General features: G+C 38.5%; 1 protein-coding gene across 4 annotated transcripts in view; it reads left to right on the top strand.

The window, feature by feature from the left end:
- The window catches only part of LOC311077598 (protein NLRC3-like), a 48,244-nt gene extending 28,131 nt beyond the window's left edge, over positions 1-20,113 (top strand). For 2 of the 4 annotated variants that reach the window (XM_084106156.1, XM_084106157.1), the window contains exons 2-7: positions 2,355-2,529; positions 9,882-11,756; positions 11,883-12,056; positions 12,149-12,322; positions 16,406-16,452; positions 18,657-20,113. In XM_084106156.1, the coding sequence (XP_083962282.1) occupies positions 2,402-2,529; positions 9,882-11,756; positions 11,883-12,056; positions 12,149-12,322; positions 16,406-16,452; positions 18,657-19,195 (2,937 nt within the window). In that variant the 5' untranslated portion in view covers positions 2,355-2,401 and the 3' untranslated portion in view covers positions 19,196-20,113. Of the gene's footprint in view, positions 1-2,354; positions 2,530-9,504; positions 9,628-9,881; positions 11,757-11,882; positions 12,057-12,148; positions 12,323-16,405; positions 16,453-18,656 lie in introns of all 4 variants that reach the window. The other 2 variants (XM_084106155.1, XM_084106158.1) reach the window with 2 other exon arrangements.
- Positions 20,114-21,016: the final 903 nt, after the last annotated feature.

Here is a 21,016-nt window from a genome sequence, read left to right as displayed (position 1 = left end):
AGCTGCCATCTCAAGCTCTCGCTGCAGCAGAAGTGTTTAAATTCAGGATATTTTTCATCTTTATTTTTTATTTATTTTTTATTAAACATTTACTTATAAAATACAAAAGTGAGAAATCATAAACCAGAGAAGAAAGACAGAGGTTCAGGGACTGATAAGTTTTACATCACATTTGAATTCAGAAAAAGAAAGAGAAAAATAAATACAAGAAAATAAACCAAATTAAATTACAAAATGTAACGACTACGAGAATAATCAAACACAATTGAAGCTTTTAGGTGATTTTGTGCATACATAATCCCACAAAGAGTCTTCACATTCCCGACTCAAATCACCAAACCCAGAGCCATGAATCATTCACAGGCTCCAGCTAGTCTACGCTAACCAACGAAAACCCCCAACTAAGAACTTTTATGGCCAGCTAACGGAAGAACTTGTCAATGTGAGGGTTTTTTTAAAAGAATGATTGGTTCAGAGATGGCACAACTCAGTGCTCTGTCAAGATACCAGCAGATGTTGCTGGACCCCACGACATTCCTGACCCCGTTAAGACCTCTGAATGACCAAACCAGAGTTCTCTTCTTTTTAAACCAGAAAACTGAGATTTTTCCTATAACAATACATAAAATCATCCAGAACAGTTTTCGATGGACTTATAATCAAACATCATGCAACTACATAATCCTGTGTTGTTTCTACCACTTAGATGCATGTTTTAATAAGATTATATCCCATGTAAGTCCTTTAAAGGTTGTAACTGTTAGATGTTTGAATGAAAGTGTGTTGTGTTTCATATCAGCATGATCGTATGCTCGTGATTCAAAAGATGGCTTGATTGAAATCTGTGTAAAATGTTTCGTATTCTTATAATAGTAATGATGTCTAAACTGTGGCCTCTGTACTCTCTGCTAGAGCCTGGAGAGTAAGGAGATCTCAGATAACGCATGATTTACGATGAGACAAATAAAGCTAGTGTCTAATTGGTCCGATCTCTTCAGGAGGTGGGACAAACCTTTGAGTTTAAAATCTTAGACCCGAAACAAAGTTTTTCTCTCTCTGTTCTCTCTCAAGAAACTCTCTGCTATCACTCTCAAGAAAGTGCAGCGGGAGATGAAGATCTAAATCAGACAAGTAACCATGTAACAGACGAGCAGACCAACCCAAATTAAGTTCAGATGGGTTAGATCACTGATCTATATAGAATGACTGGATAGCTCATGACGTCATAAACAGTGAAGCCACCTCGCCGCCATATTGGTATTCCCTAGTGAGCTCACGCGTTCTATTGAATCAATAGGAAATTTTATGATTTGACTGAAAAAACATTGCCTAATGAGACACAGTTTTTAAATCTAAAGTCTCCCTGTACATTCTCACAACGCAAACATCCTAAGCATTTAAATTTTAATAGCATTCAAAACATTATTTTATTTTATTTTTATTCTGCACTGCTGGATAGCATGATGTAGTGTCATAAGATTATTATAACTAACAGCACATTAATAAATGAAATGTGCACCATGCATATACTCATGAACTTGATCAGGTCAGCACTTGCTGATTATGTTATCATCAAAAAACATCTGATCATATAATCTCTCGCCATAATACATGTATTTGATTAAAATACAGTTAAAGCAGCCAGAGAAAAACTAAAAGAAGAGTAAAGGGTCAAGAGCTTTCTTTACTTCCTCTTTCCTCTCTCTCTCTCTCTCTCTCTCTCTCTGCTTCCTCTCTCTCTCTCTCTCTCTCTCTCTCTTTACCTCCTCTTTCCTCTTCCTCTCTCTCTCTCTCTCTCTCTCTCTCTCTCTCTCTCTCTCTCTCTCTCTTTGCTTCCTCTCTCTCTCTCTCTCGCTCTCTCTCTCTCTCTCTTTACCTCCTCTTTCCTCTTACTCTCTCTCTCTCTCTCTCTCTCTCTCTCTCTCTCTCTCTCTCTCTCTCTCTCTCTCTCTCTCTCTCTCTCTCTTTACCTCCTCTTTCAGAGGTGGAAAGTCCAGGGGTCAGAAAGTAAAAGTCCTGCCATATGTTTATTCCACCCATGAACTCACACAGCAAAAACTCCAGTGTTTATTGTTAAAGTTAATGCTGAATTAGCAAATCCAGGTGATTGGAACAAAATACTGAGGAGGACTTTTACTTTCTGAACCTGGACTTTCCACCTCTGCAGATATTAGTTTGCCATCTGCAAGCAGGAGGTGTTTGAACTCAGAAACTAGAATGTAAGACTGAGTGTTACAAAGAGCAATGGAGATTAAAAATTACTGTTTTAATACATGAATCTGAGAAATGAAACTTGATTGTTGCCAATGTTACTGTAAATTTGTTTTTATTGTCCTTTTGATGATAATTAACAGATTAAGGACTTAAATCAAGAGAAAGAGAAGGGAAACACAACTCCAAAATGCATCACTGTGAGGAGAGAGAGGAGGACAGTAAGGAGAAAGAAGAGTGTGGTGCAGGACCCAGCTGTGTGTCAATGAAGAGTGATCAGTCCATGCGCAACCCCATTACTTTCACCTCTGACCTCAGGTACAGTACGATACCCATGAATGTAAATGATAAATGCTTTCAAAACAATTTACCATGCATTCAAGCTACCCAGTACTACATGTTGGGACAATAGACTTATAGACAAACAGTAGATGGGTCCAAAATTTTAAAAAGCTGAATATAGTTATTTTCACAATACAAATTGTTTTAAAGCAGCTTCACAGAAGGCCTTATTGCTTTAAAAGGAATGCCTTAATGCAGCATTTCTTAACTCCAGTCCTCAGGACCCACCTCCCAGAATGTTTAAGATGTCTCACAAAATAAAACACCTTTTTTCAGCTCAACAGCTTGATAGTGTGTTAAACAGGGAGATTTAAAACATATTAGGAGAAGGGTGCCAATGACTGGAATTGACCCTTCGCTAAGCCCCGCCCTCCTTAGTTACTGTTGCTACGCCTGTCAAGCTTTTGCGCCTGGCACGTCTATTACAGTATGTATGCACTGGTTTCAGACATTCCCAAGGAGATAATTAGTCATTTTTGGCTAACAGGTGAAAATTTGAGAGAGCAAGACTGCAGTATGCATTCGAGGGCTATATCCACGACATAATATGCAAACGATTAGAGAATAATTTCATCAAAATTGAAGCTAAAGCCTATAACATTAGGTCCCAGCGCAAGCAGCAGCCGCCTCGTACGCTGACCATTCAAATGGGAAACACACAAATTGAGGAACAGCTTTGTGCATGCACAGCAAGTGAAATTTGAAAATATTCTAATATTTATAAAACAAACAGCTTATCCATATGTATTGTGGAATAAACACAAGACATTAGTCTGACCACTTTGCAATGATAACATTCTCCCGCTTATATTTTTAGTGCGCCAGGCTAACGTTACTGCTCACACGTCGTGGGTCACATAAGTGACTAACTTACTATGAACTGATTAAGTTTGCATACCAACCTTTTCCTTGGAGATCTCCGGCAAGCCCCCTGATATTCCCTCCTTTAACTAACTACCTTTTACTTTTACTAGAACTAACACCGGGAGAGTCGCGATCGGATTGGGGTAACGTTACTAGTTAGGCCGTCGATTAACAAAATGCTGAAATATATTTTTAAGTAACGTTAAGTTATGTCAGTGAGCCTCCGTCTTGTCTTTAATCACACTGCTTGATCCACGAGCTGGACAATAACTTTATTCTAGAGCTGTTATAAAGCCAAAACACTTTACTTTTAATTTCCTATTATCAATTTAAAGCTGCTTTGGAACAATCTACATTGTTAAAAGCGCTAGATAAATGAAGATGACGCCCGGCATTTCTCCCCTTGGGTTTTAGGTTTCGGGAAGGGAACAAAATCCACCACCCTGTCCAAACTTTTAGGATACCGGGTATCAGATTTGCACAATCCATACGCACAACGCTTCGGCAAGTTTGCCACGCTCGAAAGCTTGCCAGACCTCCCGCGCCTAGTTACGGTTGCTAAGCCACGATTGGCCTGTGGCGGTTTTCGGGCGTGGCTTAGCGAAGGGTCAATTGAGAAACACTGCCTTATTGTATGCCTTAAAGTATGCTTAATGTCTCCAGTGAACAGCCAAATGAAATTGTGGCAAAGAAAAAACTCTGTAAGACCCTGTTTACATTTGGTTTCATGATTTGTGAGCAAGTTTTTCAACAACTAGGAAAATAACTAAATTGTAAGGATGGTGATTAGTTGAATTACATAATCAAACAATATGAAACCAATTCAAAAATTTTAAAGGGACACCATGCAAGTCTGAGTGTTTTTTCTCTACGTAGCTCCCCCTAGTGTCTGGTAGTAAATGCTTTCAAACACTCTGTCGTAAAAACGAACTGTTGTCCCTCCCCCTCTCGCCATGAGCAACCCAGCTGATCAGAGGAACAGGCTATTTCAAAACCAGTTAGGTCTACCGAGGCAAGTAAAGCAATATTTTCTTTCCAACTGATGGCGATTTTTTTTATTTATTTTTTTTATTGTGTTGTCATGCATACTATTATTTTTACTGGGAACGAACGATATGAACGAGGCGAACTACTGCTTTGGTGTTTGTTTGTTTTTGGGAGAATGGGCATGAGCATAAATATATATATATATATATATATATATATATATATATATATATATATATATATACAGTGAGGAAAATAAGTATTTGAACACCCTGCTATTTTGCAAGTTCTCCCACTTGGAAATCATGGAGGGGTCTGAAATTGTCATCGTAGGTGCATGTCCACTGTGAGAGACCAGAAATCACAATATATGATTTTTTAACTATTTATTTGTATGATACAGCTGCAAATAAGTATTTGAACACCTGTATATGAGCTAGAATTGTGACCCTCAAAGACCTGTTAGTCTGCCTTTAAAATGTCCACCTCCACTCCATTTATTATCCTAAATTAGATGCATCTGTTTGAGGTCGTTAGCTGCATAAAGACACCTGTCCACCCCATACAATCAGTAAGAATCCAACTACTAACATGGCCAAGACAAAAGAGCTGTCCAAAGACACTAGAGACAAAATTGTACACCTCCACAAGGCTGGAAAGGGCTACGGGGAAATTGCCAAGCAGCTTGGTGAAAAAAAGGTCCACTGTTGGAGCAATCATTAGAAAATGGAAGAAGCTAAACATGACTGTCAATCTCCCTCGGACTGGAGCTCCATGCAAGATCTCACCTCGTGGGGTCTCAATGATCCTAAGAAAGGTGAGAAATCAGCCCAGAACTACACGGGAGGAGCTGGTCAATGACCTGAAAAGAGCTGGGACCACCGTTTCCAAGGTTACTGTTGGTAATACACTAAGACGTCATGGTTTGAAATCATGCATGGCACGGAAGGTTCCCCTGCTTAAACCAGCACATGTCAAGGCCCGTCTTAAGTTTGCCAATGACCATTTGGATGATCCAGAGGAGTCATGGGAGAAAGTCATGTGGTCAGATGAGACCAAAATAGAACTTTTTGGTCATAATGCCACTAAATGTGTTTGGAGGAAGAAGAATGATGAGTACCATCCCAAGAACACCATCCCTACTGTGAAGCATGGGGGTGGTAGCATCATGCTTTGGGGGTGTTTTTCTGCACATGGGACAGGGCGACTGCACTGTATTAAGGAGAGGATGACCGGGGCCATGTATTGCGAGATTTTGGGGAACAACCTCCTTCCCTCAGTTAGAGCATTGAAGATGGGTCGAGGCTGGGTCTTCCAACATGACAATGACCCGAGGCACACAGCAGGATAACCAAGGAGTGGCTCTCTAAGAAGCATATCAAGGTTCTGGCGTGGCCTAGCCAGTCTCCAGACCTAAACCCAATAGAGAATCTTTGGAGGGAGCTCAAACTCCGTGTTTCTCAGCGACAGCCCAGAAACCTGACTGATCTAGAGAAGATCTGTGTGGAGGAGTGGGCCAAAATCCCTCCTGCAGTGTGTGCAAACCTGGTGAAAAACTACAGGAAACGTTTAAACTCTGTAATTGCAAACAAAGGCTACTGTACCAAATATTAACATTGATTTTCTCAGGTGTTCAAATACTTATTTGCAGCTGTATCATACAAATAAATAGTTAAAAAATCATACATTACATACATACATTTTTTAGATTATGTCTCTCACAGTGGACATGCACCTACGATGACAATTTCAGACCCCTCCATGATTTCTAAGTGGGAGAACTTGCAAAATAGCAGGGTATTCAAATACTTATTTTCCTCACTGTATATATATCGGAGGCTAATATTTGTCTAAAGTTATATTAGTAAGGTCTATAAATTAATCTGGTAGAATGACGGTTTACCTTTGCTTGTCTAAGAAAACATCAGAACGTTTTTTCTAGCTCGATCATGATATGTGCAACATGTTTATTGCCTATTATCAGACGCGTTGACTTAGTGACAAAAAATAAAAGTGTAAGTTACACAAATAAAACCGACAGAGGAACGGCCAAACAACTACAGAAATCAAACGTGTTTGCTAATGACAATGCTAACATCAAAGTTAAAGTATCTAGCGTACTAGTAAGCCCGTAACAGACAGCGATCATAATAAAAACCTTTACAGACAATAGCAAACATCCTGAGGTCGCAATTACTTGAAATTTAAATATTAAACACAGTTTATTCCAAAGATACTTACAAGTGCAACAGCAGGATCAGCATCCGTTTTGCAGGCTTCTGTTTCTCTCAGTTCTCCCCATTCTGAAAAAGCCGGTCCGATATTTACTCGAGTCTGACTTCTTGCTCGGTCAGTATCCCGTTTCCTCTTTCATTGGTCCTCCGACAAAGATTTCCTAGCTTTCTGCATCTTTTTTACAGCCTCAGCCATAACTCAATCTATCGTTGCCCTTTGCTTATAGCTAGCCGGTGCTTGAATGAGGGCGTGTACATGTGCAGTGCCGTCAAGCAATTCGTTACATCGCGAGACCTGATATCACGCGATACTTCCTGACGCCGACCCGCCGGCCCAAAGTTGCAAGTGAGTTTTTTCCGCTCTCGGGCACCAGGGGGGTGCGAAACCACCACCATTCAACTCGAAATAAGTAATATAACCATTCCACTGACTCCAAAGCTGTTCAGTTAAGGTTAAAAAGTTACCTAGAGCACATTTAAATACAGAAAAACAATTGCTCAAAGGTGAATCTAGGGGTGAAATTATGGTCTAGGTCAAATTATGATTATATCAAAACATAACCAACACCACCTGATCAACTTTTCTCTTTGTTCATCTGAGAGTTACAACTCAGATACAACAGCCAAACAAAATCTAAAGTTAATGATTTAAGGTTCAAGGGCCCAACTAAAGCAAACACTGATCACCATAATGGTGTCTTAAAAAATAGATTTTCTCCTTTGGTGATTCTGCTTGTTAAAGTGCCTGACTAAGGATGCATACCCTCTAGATCAGTGTTCTTCAACCCTGCTCCTGAAGGACCCCCAACACTGCACGTTTTCTTTGTCTCCCTAATCAAACACACCTGATTCAACTCATCAGCTCATTAACTCATGTGATAATGAGCTGATGAGTTGAATCAGGTGTGTTTGATTAGGGAGACAAAGAAAACGTGCAGTGTTGGGGGTCCTTCAGGAGCAGGGTTGAAGAACACTGTTCTAGATTTTAAGCATGCAGTTGTGACTCAACTTTTAAAGAGACCTGACTATTGACATATTTTTCATTTACCTTTCATTTAAAAAATATTGGGAAAAGTAATCTTGCAACAGTTCATCATTCATAAACATAAATGCCATATTTGAAACTTTCCAATCGGGTTGTAGAACAGGACCAGTCAGCTTTTGTAAATGCACTAAACATTATCTTTCTGGCCTTAGATAAGTATTCAATATCAATGACCATAATATCCATGCCTTGTCAAAATTTATACCTTGAACATGGGGTGAAACAAATTATACAGTGGTATGAAAAGGCACTGTTTTGAGTTATCTTTCTGACAGATATTTTTCAGTTGGTATTGGAGATTCCACCTACGATAAGAGACTTCTTCCTTAGGGGACTCCACATGGCTCCATCTTAGCCCCTATCGTTTTTTTATACCCTGATGGGCAATCTTTCGAATTATTAAATGGGGTGTCTTTCCACTGCTGTGTCAATGAAACAATTGTAGTTCCAACAAAGACTTTAGAATTCATTATTAGCTTATCTAAGTATATTATCATTAGTAGTATATTATATTATTTTTATATTTTTATTTAAAAAAAATTATATTTATATTTTTAAATCAACTGAAGATAAAAGACAGTAAACCTCTCAAGATCTCAGCAGAGGAGGATTAAACAACTCCACAAACAGCAAGTTTGTGGTCTTTGTAACAGTGTTTACCAAACCACATAATTTGTTACAAAGGAAGCCAGAAACAAAGATGATCAGGTGATTTAGTTTGAACCGTCATGAAAGAGAATGATTCACTAATCTCATCACTGACCAAAAATAGTTATTTGTTATTAATAAATTATTTTCACCAACAATTATTTTTCCCACCGATCCAACATTCTGATTTGTGATTTTAAAAATACATTGTGGGAAAATTACTTTAGACACACACAGACATCAAGAATTAGCATATGAATCTCAACAATGGTGACATGCTTTATGCAGCAATGCATGCTGAGAGCCACCATATTATACAACTTATGGCTCCCAGCATGCATTGCAGGATTAAGCATGTCACCATTGTTGAGATTCAAAAGCTGATGCTTGATGTTAGTGTGTGTGTCTCTACATTTTGTTTTCTCAAAATGTATTTAGAAATTAAAATTCAGAATCTTTGGCAAAAAAAAAAAGTATTGGCGGTAAAAATCTATTAATAAGAAGTGACCTCTTTTGGTCAGTGATGACATTTGTGAAACATTTTTCTTTATGATGATGAAATATATATCACCTTATAATCTTTGTTTATGGTTTCCTTTGCAACAAAGTATGTGTGTTGGTAAACACTGTTACAAAGACAACTAACATAATAAAATATAAAGAGTCAAACTGCCCAACTAAAGGAAACACTTATCACCATAATGGAGACCAAACATTTTCAATAAAACATCAACATCTAAAACTCTGTTAATTTTTAAAGAGAACTTCTGTAGATGAATATCTAAAATAAGGTCAAACTGGTTTGTAATAAGAGAGATTTCATGTATTTTCAGTTGATTTCATCTAAGGCTGTGTCTGGAAGTCAGTTGTAGTCCTTTTGTTTCTCTTTTCTTCAGTGATTCTGCTTGTTATCATCAGGTGTCTTCAATAATCAAACAATCATCACTCATTTAATCACTTAATTATCTAATTAACTCAACTGCTTCAGTGTTACTTTTAACACCCTGCTGGTGGTTCCCATATGAACACCGATCAGTGTTAATTTAACACTGGGGAATTTACTGTGTATCAACCTTTAAAACTGTGTGCTAAAACTTTTTAACACATACATTTTGTTGATGTTGTGTCTTTTAGTGCTCCAAAATTCCATTTTGTTTGTTTGTCATTTGTCAGCATCAGCAGGAGGAAGAGACTGAGATCAGAGTCTCCAGAACCCAGTGGTGTGTCTCTGAAGAGTAACACATCCATGAGGCTTCCCATTAATTTCAGTGATGAACCAGTGTCCTCTGATCCTCCGTTAGAATAAACCTTTACTTGCTGATTTATTGTAGTGCATCTAAGATGAAAAATGATTTTAGTGAAAAAACTCAGTAAAAAAAATAAAAATGAAAAAGAAAGAAATACCATGAAATAAAATGAAAATTGAGTATGCAAAATATACTTAACATGAAGAGGGGTCTAAAATCATATATAGTAACCAATTTATTTCTGATGTTATTTAATGGTCATTCTAATGACTGCAATTGCTGCTCTTTACTTTTTAATTACAGCAGGGCGGAGATACAAGAGCTGATCAGATCTGTGCCATTCTCTACATCCCACTATCAGGACAAAACTGAAGCAGCCCTGCAGACACACACACTGAAGACTGGAGACCTGCAAAGAGTCAAAGACCAGCACAAAACCAGCATGAAGCACAAGTATGAGAGATTATGTGAGGGAAACAAACTCCAAGAGAATGAAACCCTCCTGAACAGGATCTACACACAGCTCTACATCATAGAGGGAGAGAGAGAAGGAGTGAATGAAGAACATGAGGTTTTACAGATGGAGAAAACAGCCAGAACACGAAACTCTCAAGACACTCCAATCTACTGCAATGACATCTTTAAAGCCTCACCTGAACCAGGATGTGAGGAGAAAGACCAAATCAAGACTGTTCTTACTAAAGGCATCGCTGGAATCGGGAAAACCGTCTCTGTGCAGAAGTTCATTCTGGACTGGGCCGAGGGAAAAGCCAATCAGGATGTAGATTTCATGTTTGTGCTTCCATTTAGAGAGTTGAACTTGATCCGAGATCATCAGTACAGTCTCCACATACTTCTGCTGGACTTTCATCCTGAACTTCAAGGTCTGGACTTAAAGATTTATGAGGAGTGTAAAGTTGTGTTTATCTTTGATGGTCTGGATGAAAGCAGAATCACACTGATGTTTTCAGACACTCAGAACGTTTCTGATGTGACTGAGACTTCATCAGTGGGTGAGTTGATGTCAAACCTCATTAAAGGAGATCTGCTTCCCTCATCTCTCATCTGGATCACCTCCAGACCAGCAGCAGCCAATCAGATCCCTTCCAAATACATCAACCGTCTGACTGAGATTCAGGGGTTCAATGAGCCTCAGAAGGAGGAATATTTCAGGAAGAGAATCAGTGACGAGCATCAAGCCAGCAGAATAATCTCACACATCAGAAGAACAAGAAGCCTCCACATCATGTGCCACATACCCGTCTTCTGCTGGATCTCATCCACTGTGCTTCAGAAGCTCCTGGCAGAAGATCTGAGTGCAGAAATCCCTCAAACTCTGACTGAAATGTACATCCACTTCCTGCTGATTCAGATCAACATGATGAATCAGAAGTATGAAGAGAGCGATCCAGAGAAACCCCTGCAGTCCAGCAGAGAAGTGATTGTGAAACTTGCTGAAGTGGCTTTCAAACAGCTGAGGAAGGGCAATGTGATGTTCTATGAGGAGGACCTGAGAGAGAGCGGCATAGACGTCACTGACGCCTCAGTGTATTCTGGGATTTGCACTGAGATCTTTAAAGAGGAATCTGTGATTCATCAGAGGAAAGTCTACAGCTTCATTCATCTGAGCGTTCAGGAGTTTCTTGCTGCTTTCTATTTGTTTTACCATTATGTAATGAAACATGTTGACACATTGCAGTTTTTTGATGTAGTGCATAATCTGCAAAGGGAAATTGTCAATAAAGCCCTTGAGAGTGAGAACGGACACCTGGATCTGTTCCTGCGGTTCCTGCTGGGCGTCTCACTGGAGTCCAATCAGAGACTCTTACAGGATCTACTGACACACACAGAGAACAGCTCAGAGAGCATCAGGAGAACCACACAGTACATTAAAGAGAAGATCAAAGATGGACATGGACTCTCCGCTGAAAGATCCATCAATCTGTTCCTCTGTCTGCTGGAAGTCAAAGATCAGACTCTGTCCAGAGAGATTCAGGAGTTTGTGAAATCAGACAAACACTCAGAGAAGAAATTCTCTCCTGCTCACTGCTCAACAATCGCCTACATGCTTCAGATGTCAGAGGAGGTGCTGGATGAGCTGGATCTCAAGAGATACAACACATCAGATGAGGGGAGAAGAAGACTGATACCAGCTGTGATCAACTGCAAAAAAGCTCTGTGCGTGTTTAATTTTGTCCTAATATATTAAATTGTGTCTTAATCATTTCATTTAAACATCTTTTACAAATAAATAATGATATAATGGAAATAGAGTTGAAAACATTTTGTTTGAATCTTTTTCAGTCTTGCTGGCTGTAATCTCACTGGTCAGTCCTTTGAAATTATATCATCAGCTCTACAATCCTCAAACTCCGTCCTCAGAGAGCTGGATCTGAGTAACAATGACCTGCAGGATTCAGGAGTGAATCTGCTCTCTGATGGACTAAAGAGTCCAAACTGTCAGCTGGAGATACTGAGGTGTGTTAGAGCATATAAGGGATAATCTACAGTCAGCCGGTCATAATGTTGATGTGTGTTTGTGAATGATCTGACTGTGTGTGTGTCTGTAGGTTGTCTGGCTGTATGGTGACAGAGGAAGGCTGTGGTTATGTGTCTTCAGCTCTGAGTTCAAACTCCTCACACCTGAGAGAGCTGGACCTGAGCTACAATCACCCAGGAGAATCAGGAGTCCAGCAGCTCAACGACAAACTGGACGATCCAAACTGCTCTCTGCAGTTTCTCAAGTATGTTTAGACGTTACGACTCATATGTGTGACTAAATGTAATTAGGGGTCACCTAATGCCGAGTTCAGACTGCACGATTTTCAAAGTAGTCGGGTCACTGTTCTTTTCACACTGCGTGACTATCTGGGGTAACATTCAGTTGCTGGTGTGTTCACACTGCACGATGCATCGGCGACAGGAGGTTTCACACTGCATGACTTTCAGGAGGAAGAATCGCCGACAACTTCTGTCTGGTCCGCAAACTACGTTTCGCAACCAAACACACGCGAGAAGTGATAAGGAAATAGCACAAAATCCCGCGTGCGTAAGACCGCAGTTCTCGCGCGTGATTGAAATTATTAAAAATGATAGCCTGCAAGAAGCTTGCTATACAAATTGTCTGTGCACTGATTTGCAGCGAAGAGGAGAAAAATAAAAACATATTATGTATGAGGAAATGGCTGGGAAGACAAGGGGAGCAAGGACTGTGTGTTCTGCAAAGAGAGTTGGGGGTAAATAAATAATTTTGCAATGTGCTGCTGTTGCTGCTGGTCAAGCAAATGTTTGTGCTTTGTTTCTGTTTGATATAATTGTGAATATATCTATAAAAATACTGATATTGTGACCTATCCTAGCCAAAATCGGGGCTAAAATCGTGCAGTCTGAACTCGGCATAAGAGGGATCTTTTGTTAAGAAATAATATTTTATGGTCATAATTTTTAGCTGGCTTTATCTGATGTAATACAGCAGAATCCTCAAATCTCATAAGAGAAAACAGTGAACAGTTTTTATATTAAATTTTGAGGGTGTAAGCTTAGAGAACTGTTACTTTAATACTAAATTAGCTTTAAGAAAAAACAAATTATTACAACCCATATATTTTTAAATTCCTACTAGGGAGAGCCTAGTGTTAAAGGGTAACACCTTGCTATAACAATTTGCAGTACTTATTTAAATCTTTTGTTGTGGTCTTTTTTTGCAATGTTTGATTGCAATGATTTGTTGTCTGTGCTGACCTGCACATATGATTCACTCTGTGTAACCTGTCTTTGGTCTGGAGCACACTGGTGTGTGCTGCAGTGGTTCACGTGACAGATGAAAAATCAGGGGCTGTATTCACAAAAAAATATCTCACGGCTAATTGTTGCTCCTAAGCAACTCTTAAAAATTAGGGACGTTGCTCCTAATATTAGGACTAATACATTTTTAGTCTAAAGGGAATTCGCATAGCATTTAATGCTAAAATTACTGTAGCTCTTAAACCCAGTACAGCTTACACTCTTGTCCCCGGAGTGTGTATGCAAAGTTTTAGCTCAAAATGCCTTACAGATCATTTTTATAGCATGTTAAAATTGCCACTTTTTGGGGGTGAGCAAAAATGTGATGGATCCAAATGATTTGGATTTGCTGTTGCAGAAAGATTTTGTCAAAGAAAAAAGGTATACGAGCCTCTGGCTGCCGGCCAACAAGAGCTTGACCAAAGGACTTGAGGTTTATGCACCTCAGCTGTGTTGTGTATGAGCACTGCTATGACAAGAAGACAGATGGCAAGGAACTTTGTTCTGTAGTGAGAGCACCACAGTAATTCAGGTAGTTTTACAGTCCTGTAGTTTGAGCTTCCTTTAGAAGTAGTGTGTACCGTGTTAAAAACACTCCTGAGACTTGGCTAAAGATCCAAATGCAGTCTTAATTGAAGGTAGTCCAAAGAGTTGTCAAAAGCAAGCAAGGGTACAAACATACCGAGATCAAGATTATCCAGACAGGGTTAAATACAAACAACCAGGCAGACGACAATAACACAGGATCCAGGACAAGAAAACAGGCGCTCAGACACACAGTGGTAGTGATGGGACAGTTGATACCGGGGCTCCGGCGCTCCGACGCAGTTTTCATAGCACTATTGTATCACACACTGTACCGATGCTTATATCGAAATGACAATACCACGTGATTGATGATGTTTGAAGCTTCGAACGTCATGCAGTGTCGAAAGGTCGGAACAGCTGCTTTGAAAAAAATGGAGCTTCATGAGAATCGCAACCTCATCTGATGCATAAAAAGTGAAATGATTATGGAGGAGGCGTTATTTAAACGTTTTAACCCTACACTTCCCTATAACATGATTTATATATATATATTTTTTTAAAACAGAACACCCAAAATATTAATAATTCATTAATTAAAATATTATAATTAATTAATATAATTATGATCACATAGCCTACTTGTATATTTTATATTATTGATCAATATGTGAATCTGTTGACCAGGCTACACATGACAGGAGTTGTGGTCTCATTAATTTCTATGAGATTAGATAGAACTGTATTGATCCCACACTTGTATGTCACGGACTTCCGAAGCTTTGTTTGGTCACATGCTTTTTCTGCTCTGTGATGATAAGTTAGATATGTTGGAGAAGACAAGTCTGACCACCAGATGTCACTAATGCGCATTGTGTTAAAAGCTTCAAATAATCAACCTTTTTCGCACAATTTGATGAAAGCCTCAAATGCTCCAGAAAGCTTTGGTTTCCCATCACTACACAGTGGCAACATTCTAGCATAACTACACAAAGAATGCACAGAAAGGCACTAGAGTTCTCAACGGGCCTGAAAATTACAACCCGACCCGACCCGGCCTGTGGCTTTTAAAGCCCGGACCCGATGTAACCCGACACATCAACATGAATTATCTGCCCGAACCCGGCCCGCAGCCCGACGCCGTGTCGGATTATTTTTTTTTCTCATACACGTATTATCATGACCAGCAGACTGGAATTCAAATCAACCTTTAATGTTCACGACTTTTAACAATACAAACAATACAAACAACTGAAACAATAAACTTTAAATATATTAATAGGCTGTAGTAGCGACGATGAATTCACCTGTGGCAAGTTTACTTTTCACCAACTCCATCTTTTTTCTCCAGGCTAAAGGCGTGCACACAGCGGTGTCAGGTCTGCCCCCGCCTATGAAGGTAAAATAGTAGCAAAACTCGAGAGCACGTAGATGTGAATTTGAGAACTTGTACAATAAATATTCGTACTTGTACATGAACATTTACACTCACAGCTCCAATGTGAAAACCTGTCAAATAAAAATCTGAAGTTGAATGTTGAAATTTGCACTCGCAGACAATAGTCACAAACCTGTATTCTGAATCTGAAGCTGCAGACACAAGTAGACACAAATGTGTAAAATGCCATTCACAGAAATACAACGACAGACACAAACTTGTAATATATATATTGCGTTTAATCTTACGTTCACATTCGCAGTACAGCCTCAATTAGGCACTTGCAACTTCTCAAATCTGTCACTGCAATTTCAAATTTCACGCACCTAGCCAATGAAATGGGACTTCGATGATGTCACGAAACCCGCGTACACTGAAACGCTAACATGGCTTAATGCATTAGACTGATATTAAAAGAAATAAACGATATTATCAAACTCAGTAAACACCATGCTAATAATGCATACTACAGAAAAGCGATGATTAATAATTATTATTTATTTTATTTTATTTTTTTTACTGAGCGGAAAATATTAAGCCCAAGGTCCGACCCGACTCGAGTCATTTGATTATATTTTCGACCCAAACCCGCGGGTCCCGTCGGGTTTGTCGGGCCGACCTGACCCGTTGAGAAATCTAGAAGGCACCATAAGCCAGTGCAAACAAGGTAACAATACACAAGTGTACTGAATGAAGACATAATGAGTCCAGGCAAAGGATCGTGGGTAATGTAGTCCTTAATAGTGACACAGAGACAAAACAAGTGTCCTCTGGAAGAGCTCATATGAACTCCAGCTGGAGGATGTGACAATTTGGATTAAACTGCTTGATTCATTTGTTTTACTTTTAGGGACAATCTCTCAGGTTTAATTAACAATATCTTAATTTGTGTGTTGAAATAATTTGATGGGTCTGATGGGTTTGGAATGACATGAGGGAGAGTAAATGATAAAAATAAACTCATATGTAAACTCATATTAAAAGCTACAAAACTCTAATTTTATTTGCAATTTTATGAATCTTCCCACATATCATGTAATTTTTGTTTGTTTGTTTTGTGTATGTTTTTGTCTCTGTATAGTTTGGACCATGGTGGAAATTTCAGGATCACACCAGGACTGGCAAAATGTAGGTCCTACACACACACACACACACACACACACACACACACACACACACACACACACACTGGTAGGGCTGGGTAAAAAATATAAATTCCTCGATTTAAATCGATTGTCATTTTGAAGAACTGTTATCGATCCTTAAATCCCATTAATCTCTCAGTCAATAGCCCTATTTGAACAGGAATAGTTTTAATAGGGCTGTTAGAGAATTTGTTCCACAGACGTTAAATTGTGAAAATTCCAGTGCAAATGACCTAGTGTTTTAGACTGCACATTTAATACCAGTGTTAAGTAAGAGTAAGATACTTCTCTAGATTTCTCTGCTCAATTATTAATTTAAACAGCCACTGCTATAAACTCATTAAGTTTACTTAAATGTTTTTTTATTTTTTATAATAAATTAAAATCATATAAACAATTAATAATTTAAAAGACATATACGTGACGCACGCACAGGACATGACCTTTGTAACGGCCACATCTAGAAAACACACAGTCCCACCTCTGTAATATACACATAGATGTTAGTCCCGTCTAAATCAGTACATGAACACAGACATCGAGTGATAATAATTGTTACTCAAATGCTGTTTAGAAAACTAGTCCTGTCCGAATAGGGCTTCTGCTGTTTTCAGTTGATGAATGAACAAAACTTTGTAGCACATGTCCCATCTAATAAAATAAATAATAAATTCAAAACAATAAATACTGTTTTGGTGCTCTTTAATGTGGTGCGTCAGATCACATAGCACCTTCAGTTCAGGCGAAGCGCACGTGAAATGATCATCTCTTCCCCATTATTGCTAGTTAAAGCATAAACATGAATTAACATCAGAAGATATATTGAAAGATGCACCTTACCGCAATCCATGTAATCACTCAATCAGTATTTCAACTATGGAAAGATGGTGTAACGAGGTATGTTGTTACAGGAAGAAGGAAGTGGGAACCAGCGAACATTTAAAGACTTTTAATGACAAAAATAAAACAAATACAAAATGAAAGTAAAAGCCAGCAGCCCCTCACGGACGACTGCTGGCAACACAGAACATCAAATAAAACACAGGCCTGGTCCTCTCTCGCTCTTCACTGTCGTCACTCCTCCTTTATGCTTCCGCTCCTCCGTGAGAGATGCGAGACCGGTGCGTCACGCACGTGTTGCTCATTATCAATCACGCCACCGGCCTCGCGCCGTCCTCCCACGGCCCTCGACCTCGTCGTGCTCGCCACAGATGGCAATAAAACAGCTTGTATACAGTGTCAGGTTATGTTACATTTACCACAGAAAAGCGAATTAATGTCCAAAAACTAGCTAGTCAGCTAGAAATATGAACCTAATATATGCACTATAATTTATATTCATTGTATTTCTACTTATCCTGTTCTTCAGTAGCTATTTAATGTATGATTAATTGATTTAATTTATTGATTTAGAATCGAATTGTATCAAACTGAAATCAAATCAAAATGCAAGCTTGTGAATTGAAATAAAATCTTGAAATCTGTGTCAATGCCCAGCCCTACACACTGGTATTCCCATCATTATGAGGAAATGACATAGGTGTAGTGATGTTCATACTGTAACAACTGTATTTCTGTCATGACAGAGTGTTTGGTATGGTAATGGATATGACAATGTTAATATGTTTGGCCTTAGCAGAATAGATCTGCTACACTGCTTCTGCTGTAGAGCATGTACAGAGACTTGCTATTGCCAATACATACACAACACACTGCTGTGAGCAAGTAGACACGCTGGTGCTGTGCAATACAGCATACATGAAATAAACCATAGCAGATCTACACAGGTGGAGCTGGGGAAGGTGGGGGGTTTCTGAAAGCTACAGCAAATGCTGACCAAGTATTTGAAGGTTGAGCAGCGAGCTCATTGGCTACTGATACAGCAGGGACCAATCAGCTGTGCCCTACTGAGAATGATGTGATTACAAGCAGATTGAGTTAAAGACCTATCAGCCTGCGCCATCTAGAGTTTCATGATAGAACTTTGTATATTCTATCCTTTACACTAACCTTACCCCTAAAATTATAAACTGTTTTCCTCATGGGGACCAAAAAATGTCAAAAATTACAGTTATTATCTACACTGTGGAGACATTTGGTCCTCATAACATACACACACATACACACACACACCTGTGCAGATTTAACAATGTCAAAGATGTGCTGATCTCTAATTGTTGTGTTCAGATGCCTGTGATCTCATACTGGACATAAACACAGCACACACTCAACTCATTCTGTCTGAGGACAACAGAGAGGCAACATGTGTGAAAGAGCAGCATCAGCCGTATCCTGATCATCCAGAGAGATTTGAGCTCCAGGAGCAGGTTCTGTGTCGAGAGAGTCTGACTGGACGCTGGTACTGGGAGGTTAAATGGAGTGGCTCGGGTCATGTAGCAGTGGCATATAAAGGAATCGACAGGAAACGTGGGACTGACTGTTGGTTTGGACTGAATGATAAGTCCTGGAGTATGTACTGTTCTGATATGAATTACACAGTCTGGTTCAATAATAAAAGCACTGAAGTATCTGGCCCTTCAGCCCGCTCTAATAGAGTAGGAGTGTATCTGGACTGGTCTGCCGGCACTCTGTCCTTCTACAGCGTCTCTGACACACACACACACACACCCACACACATATACACATTCAACACCACATTCACTGAACCCCTCTATGCTGGATTTGGGGTTTATCCCAAATCTTCAGTGTCTCTGTGTCAGATTTAACAACCTCCTGCGAGAAACCACAGAGACACATTTCCACCTCAGAGCAAAAAAACTAACAGGTAATTACGATTTTATGCAATTGTCTCACAATTGTGAAATCAATTAATAGTCACAATTGTAAGAAATAGAGCTGCAAGCTATAGTCACAATGTATGAGGTTGCTTTCCAAAAAACAAGTAATATTGTAATATAAATTTACAGTGTGAGATATAAAGTTACAGTTATGAGAAATAGTTGCAATTCAGAGATTTAAAGTCACATTGTAATATGTAAAGTCGCAATTACCAAAACAAGGCAACTTCCACAAGTGCAAATAAGAGATGGATCATTCAGGCTTTGTCATATTGCTAATGTAACCAATATATAAATTATACTGTTAAATATATTAAGTATGACAAACACAAAATTGTACATATATGCATACCTGGTATAGCTGTCTATCTGTGAGGGTTTTCCCTTTAATTGAGTCATGATGTCTTATTTCCAGAGTTTCCTCTTATTCTTCCCTTTTGTACCATATTTGCATGGGAGAGGTAGAGTTCATTTTAGCTCTCAAGTCTTTTATATATATCCATCTTAAATCATGTTTATAATGCTATTTCAATTAAGTGTGTTATTATTTTTTGTATTAGTTTTGTTTATTTTATTTTTTATTTTTTATCCAATGGTGATAAGAGTACATTTACCCGAGACAGAACATGTAAGGGAGTTTCACCCGTAGAGGATGCTTGTTTGTGTGTTTATATCAAGCTTTCTGTTTTATACAATTTTCTTGTGTAAAGCAATCTCTTTCGCTTCATTTGTTTTTTTTGCCTTTTTGGACTCTTTTGCACCATGATTGCGTGGGAAAGACGGGACATTTAAGAGCGATTCATGTGTGTTTATCAGAAGTGAAAATAAAGATCCAGATGAACGAAAGCCTGTTGCCCCGTGTTTGAGTGTCCAATGTTACTCAATATCTACACAACGCAGAAGTTGTGGTTTCATCTAACTGGTTTCATGAACTCCAGCAACATCAGTCACGCTTGGCGTCGTGATCCACTGGTTACACTAAGATGAATTAATTACTGAAGCCTTGAGAATATTTAGTGAAGGCACACACATTAATGATGAACTCACAGAATAATGCTGTTTAAAGTCTGCTAGACAGGAGAGATTATGTTAATCCATTTGAGGTAATTGAGATGTTTTATAATTTATTTATTAAATGCAAATGTTTAATCAAAAGAGGGTAACTCAGTTTCATCCTGCTGGATTGTCACAAACTGTTAGTTCAGAAATTGTCTTCCTTTTTTGGAAAACAAAAAAAATCACCACTTATTGCTATGGCTAAAATTATCGCTATTAGCATAACTTAAATAAGATCATCTTCTGCCACAGGGAAATTATGTATTCTGTGTTCTGTTGTAAAATAATCTTGGCTCACTCTGTTTAACACAATTATTATTATTAATATATATATATATATATAATAGTATATATATATATATATATATATATATATATATATATATATAAAACAAAAATGGTGTGTGTGTGAAGTCTTTATATTTTAAAGCATGTAAGCATAAAAGTTAATAAAAGTTAATTTTTTTTATATTGGAGAAAATCATATTAGATTTTGTTTTGTAGCTACCTAAACATTTGGTCAGGTAACCTAAACAATTTACTTTCTTGCGCTAACGTTTTATTTGAGTGAGAACAAATTATCAATAACAGCTTTTATTTTTCCAATGAAAATAAATTCCAATTATTGATGAATATTCATTAGGTTGCAGCAGTGAGAGTAACAGGTGAACATGTTTCTAATGTAACAGTTGC

Source organism: Abramis brama (genome assembly GCF_963993115.1).
Source record: "Abramis brama genome assembly, chromosome: 2".
NCBI lineage: Eukaryota > Metazoa > Chordata > Actinopteri > Cypriniformes > Leuciscidae > Abramis > Abramis brama.
Note: the sequence above shows the minus strand (reverse complement) of the source record. Positions and strands in the feature narration are given on the sequence as shown.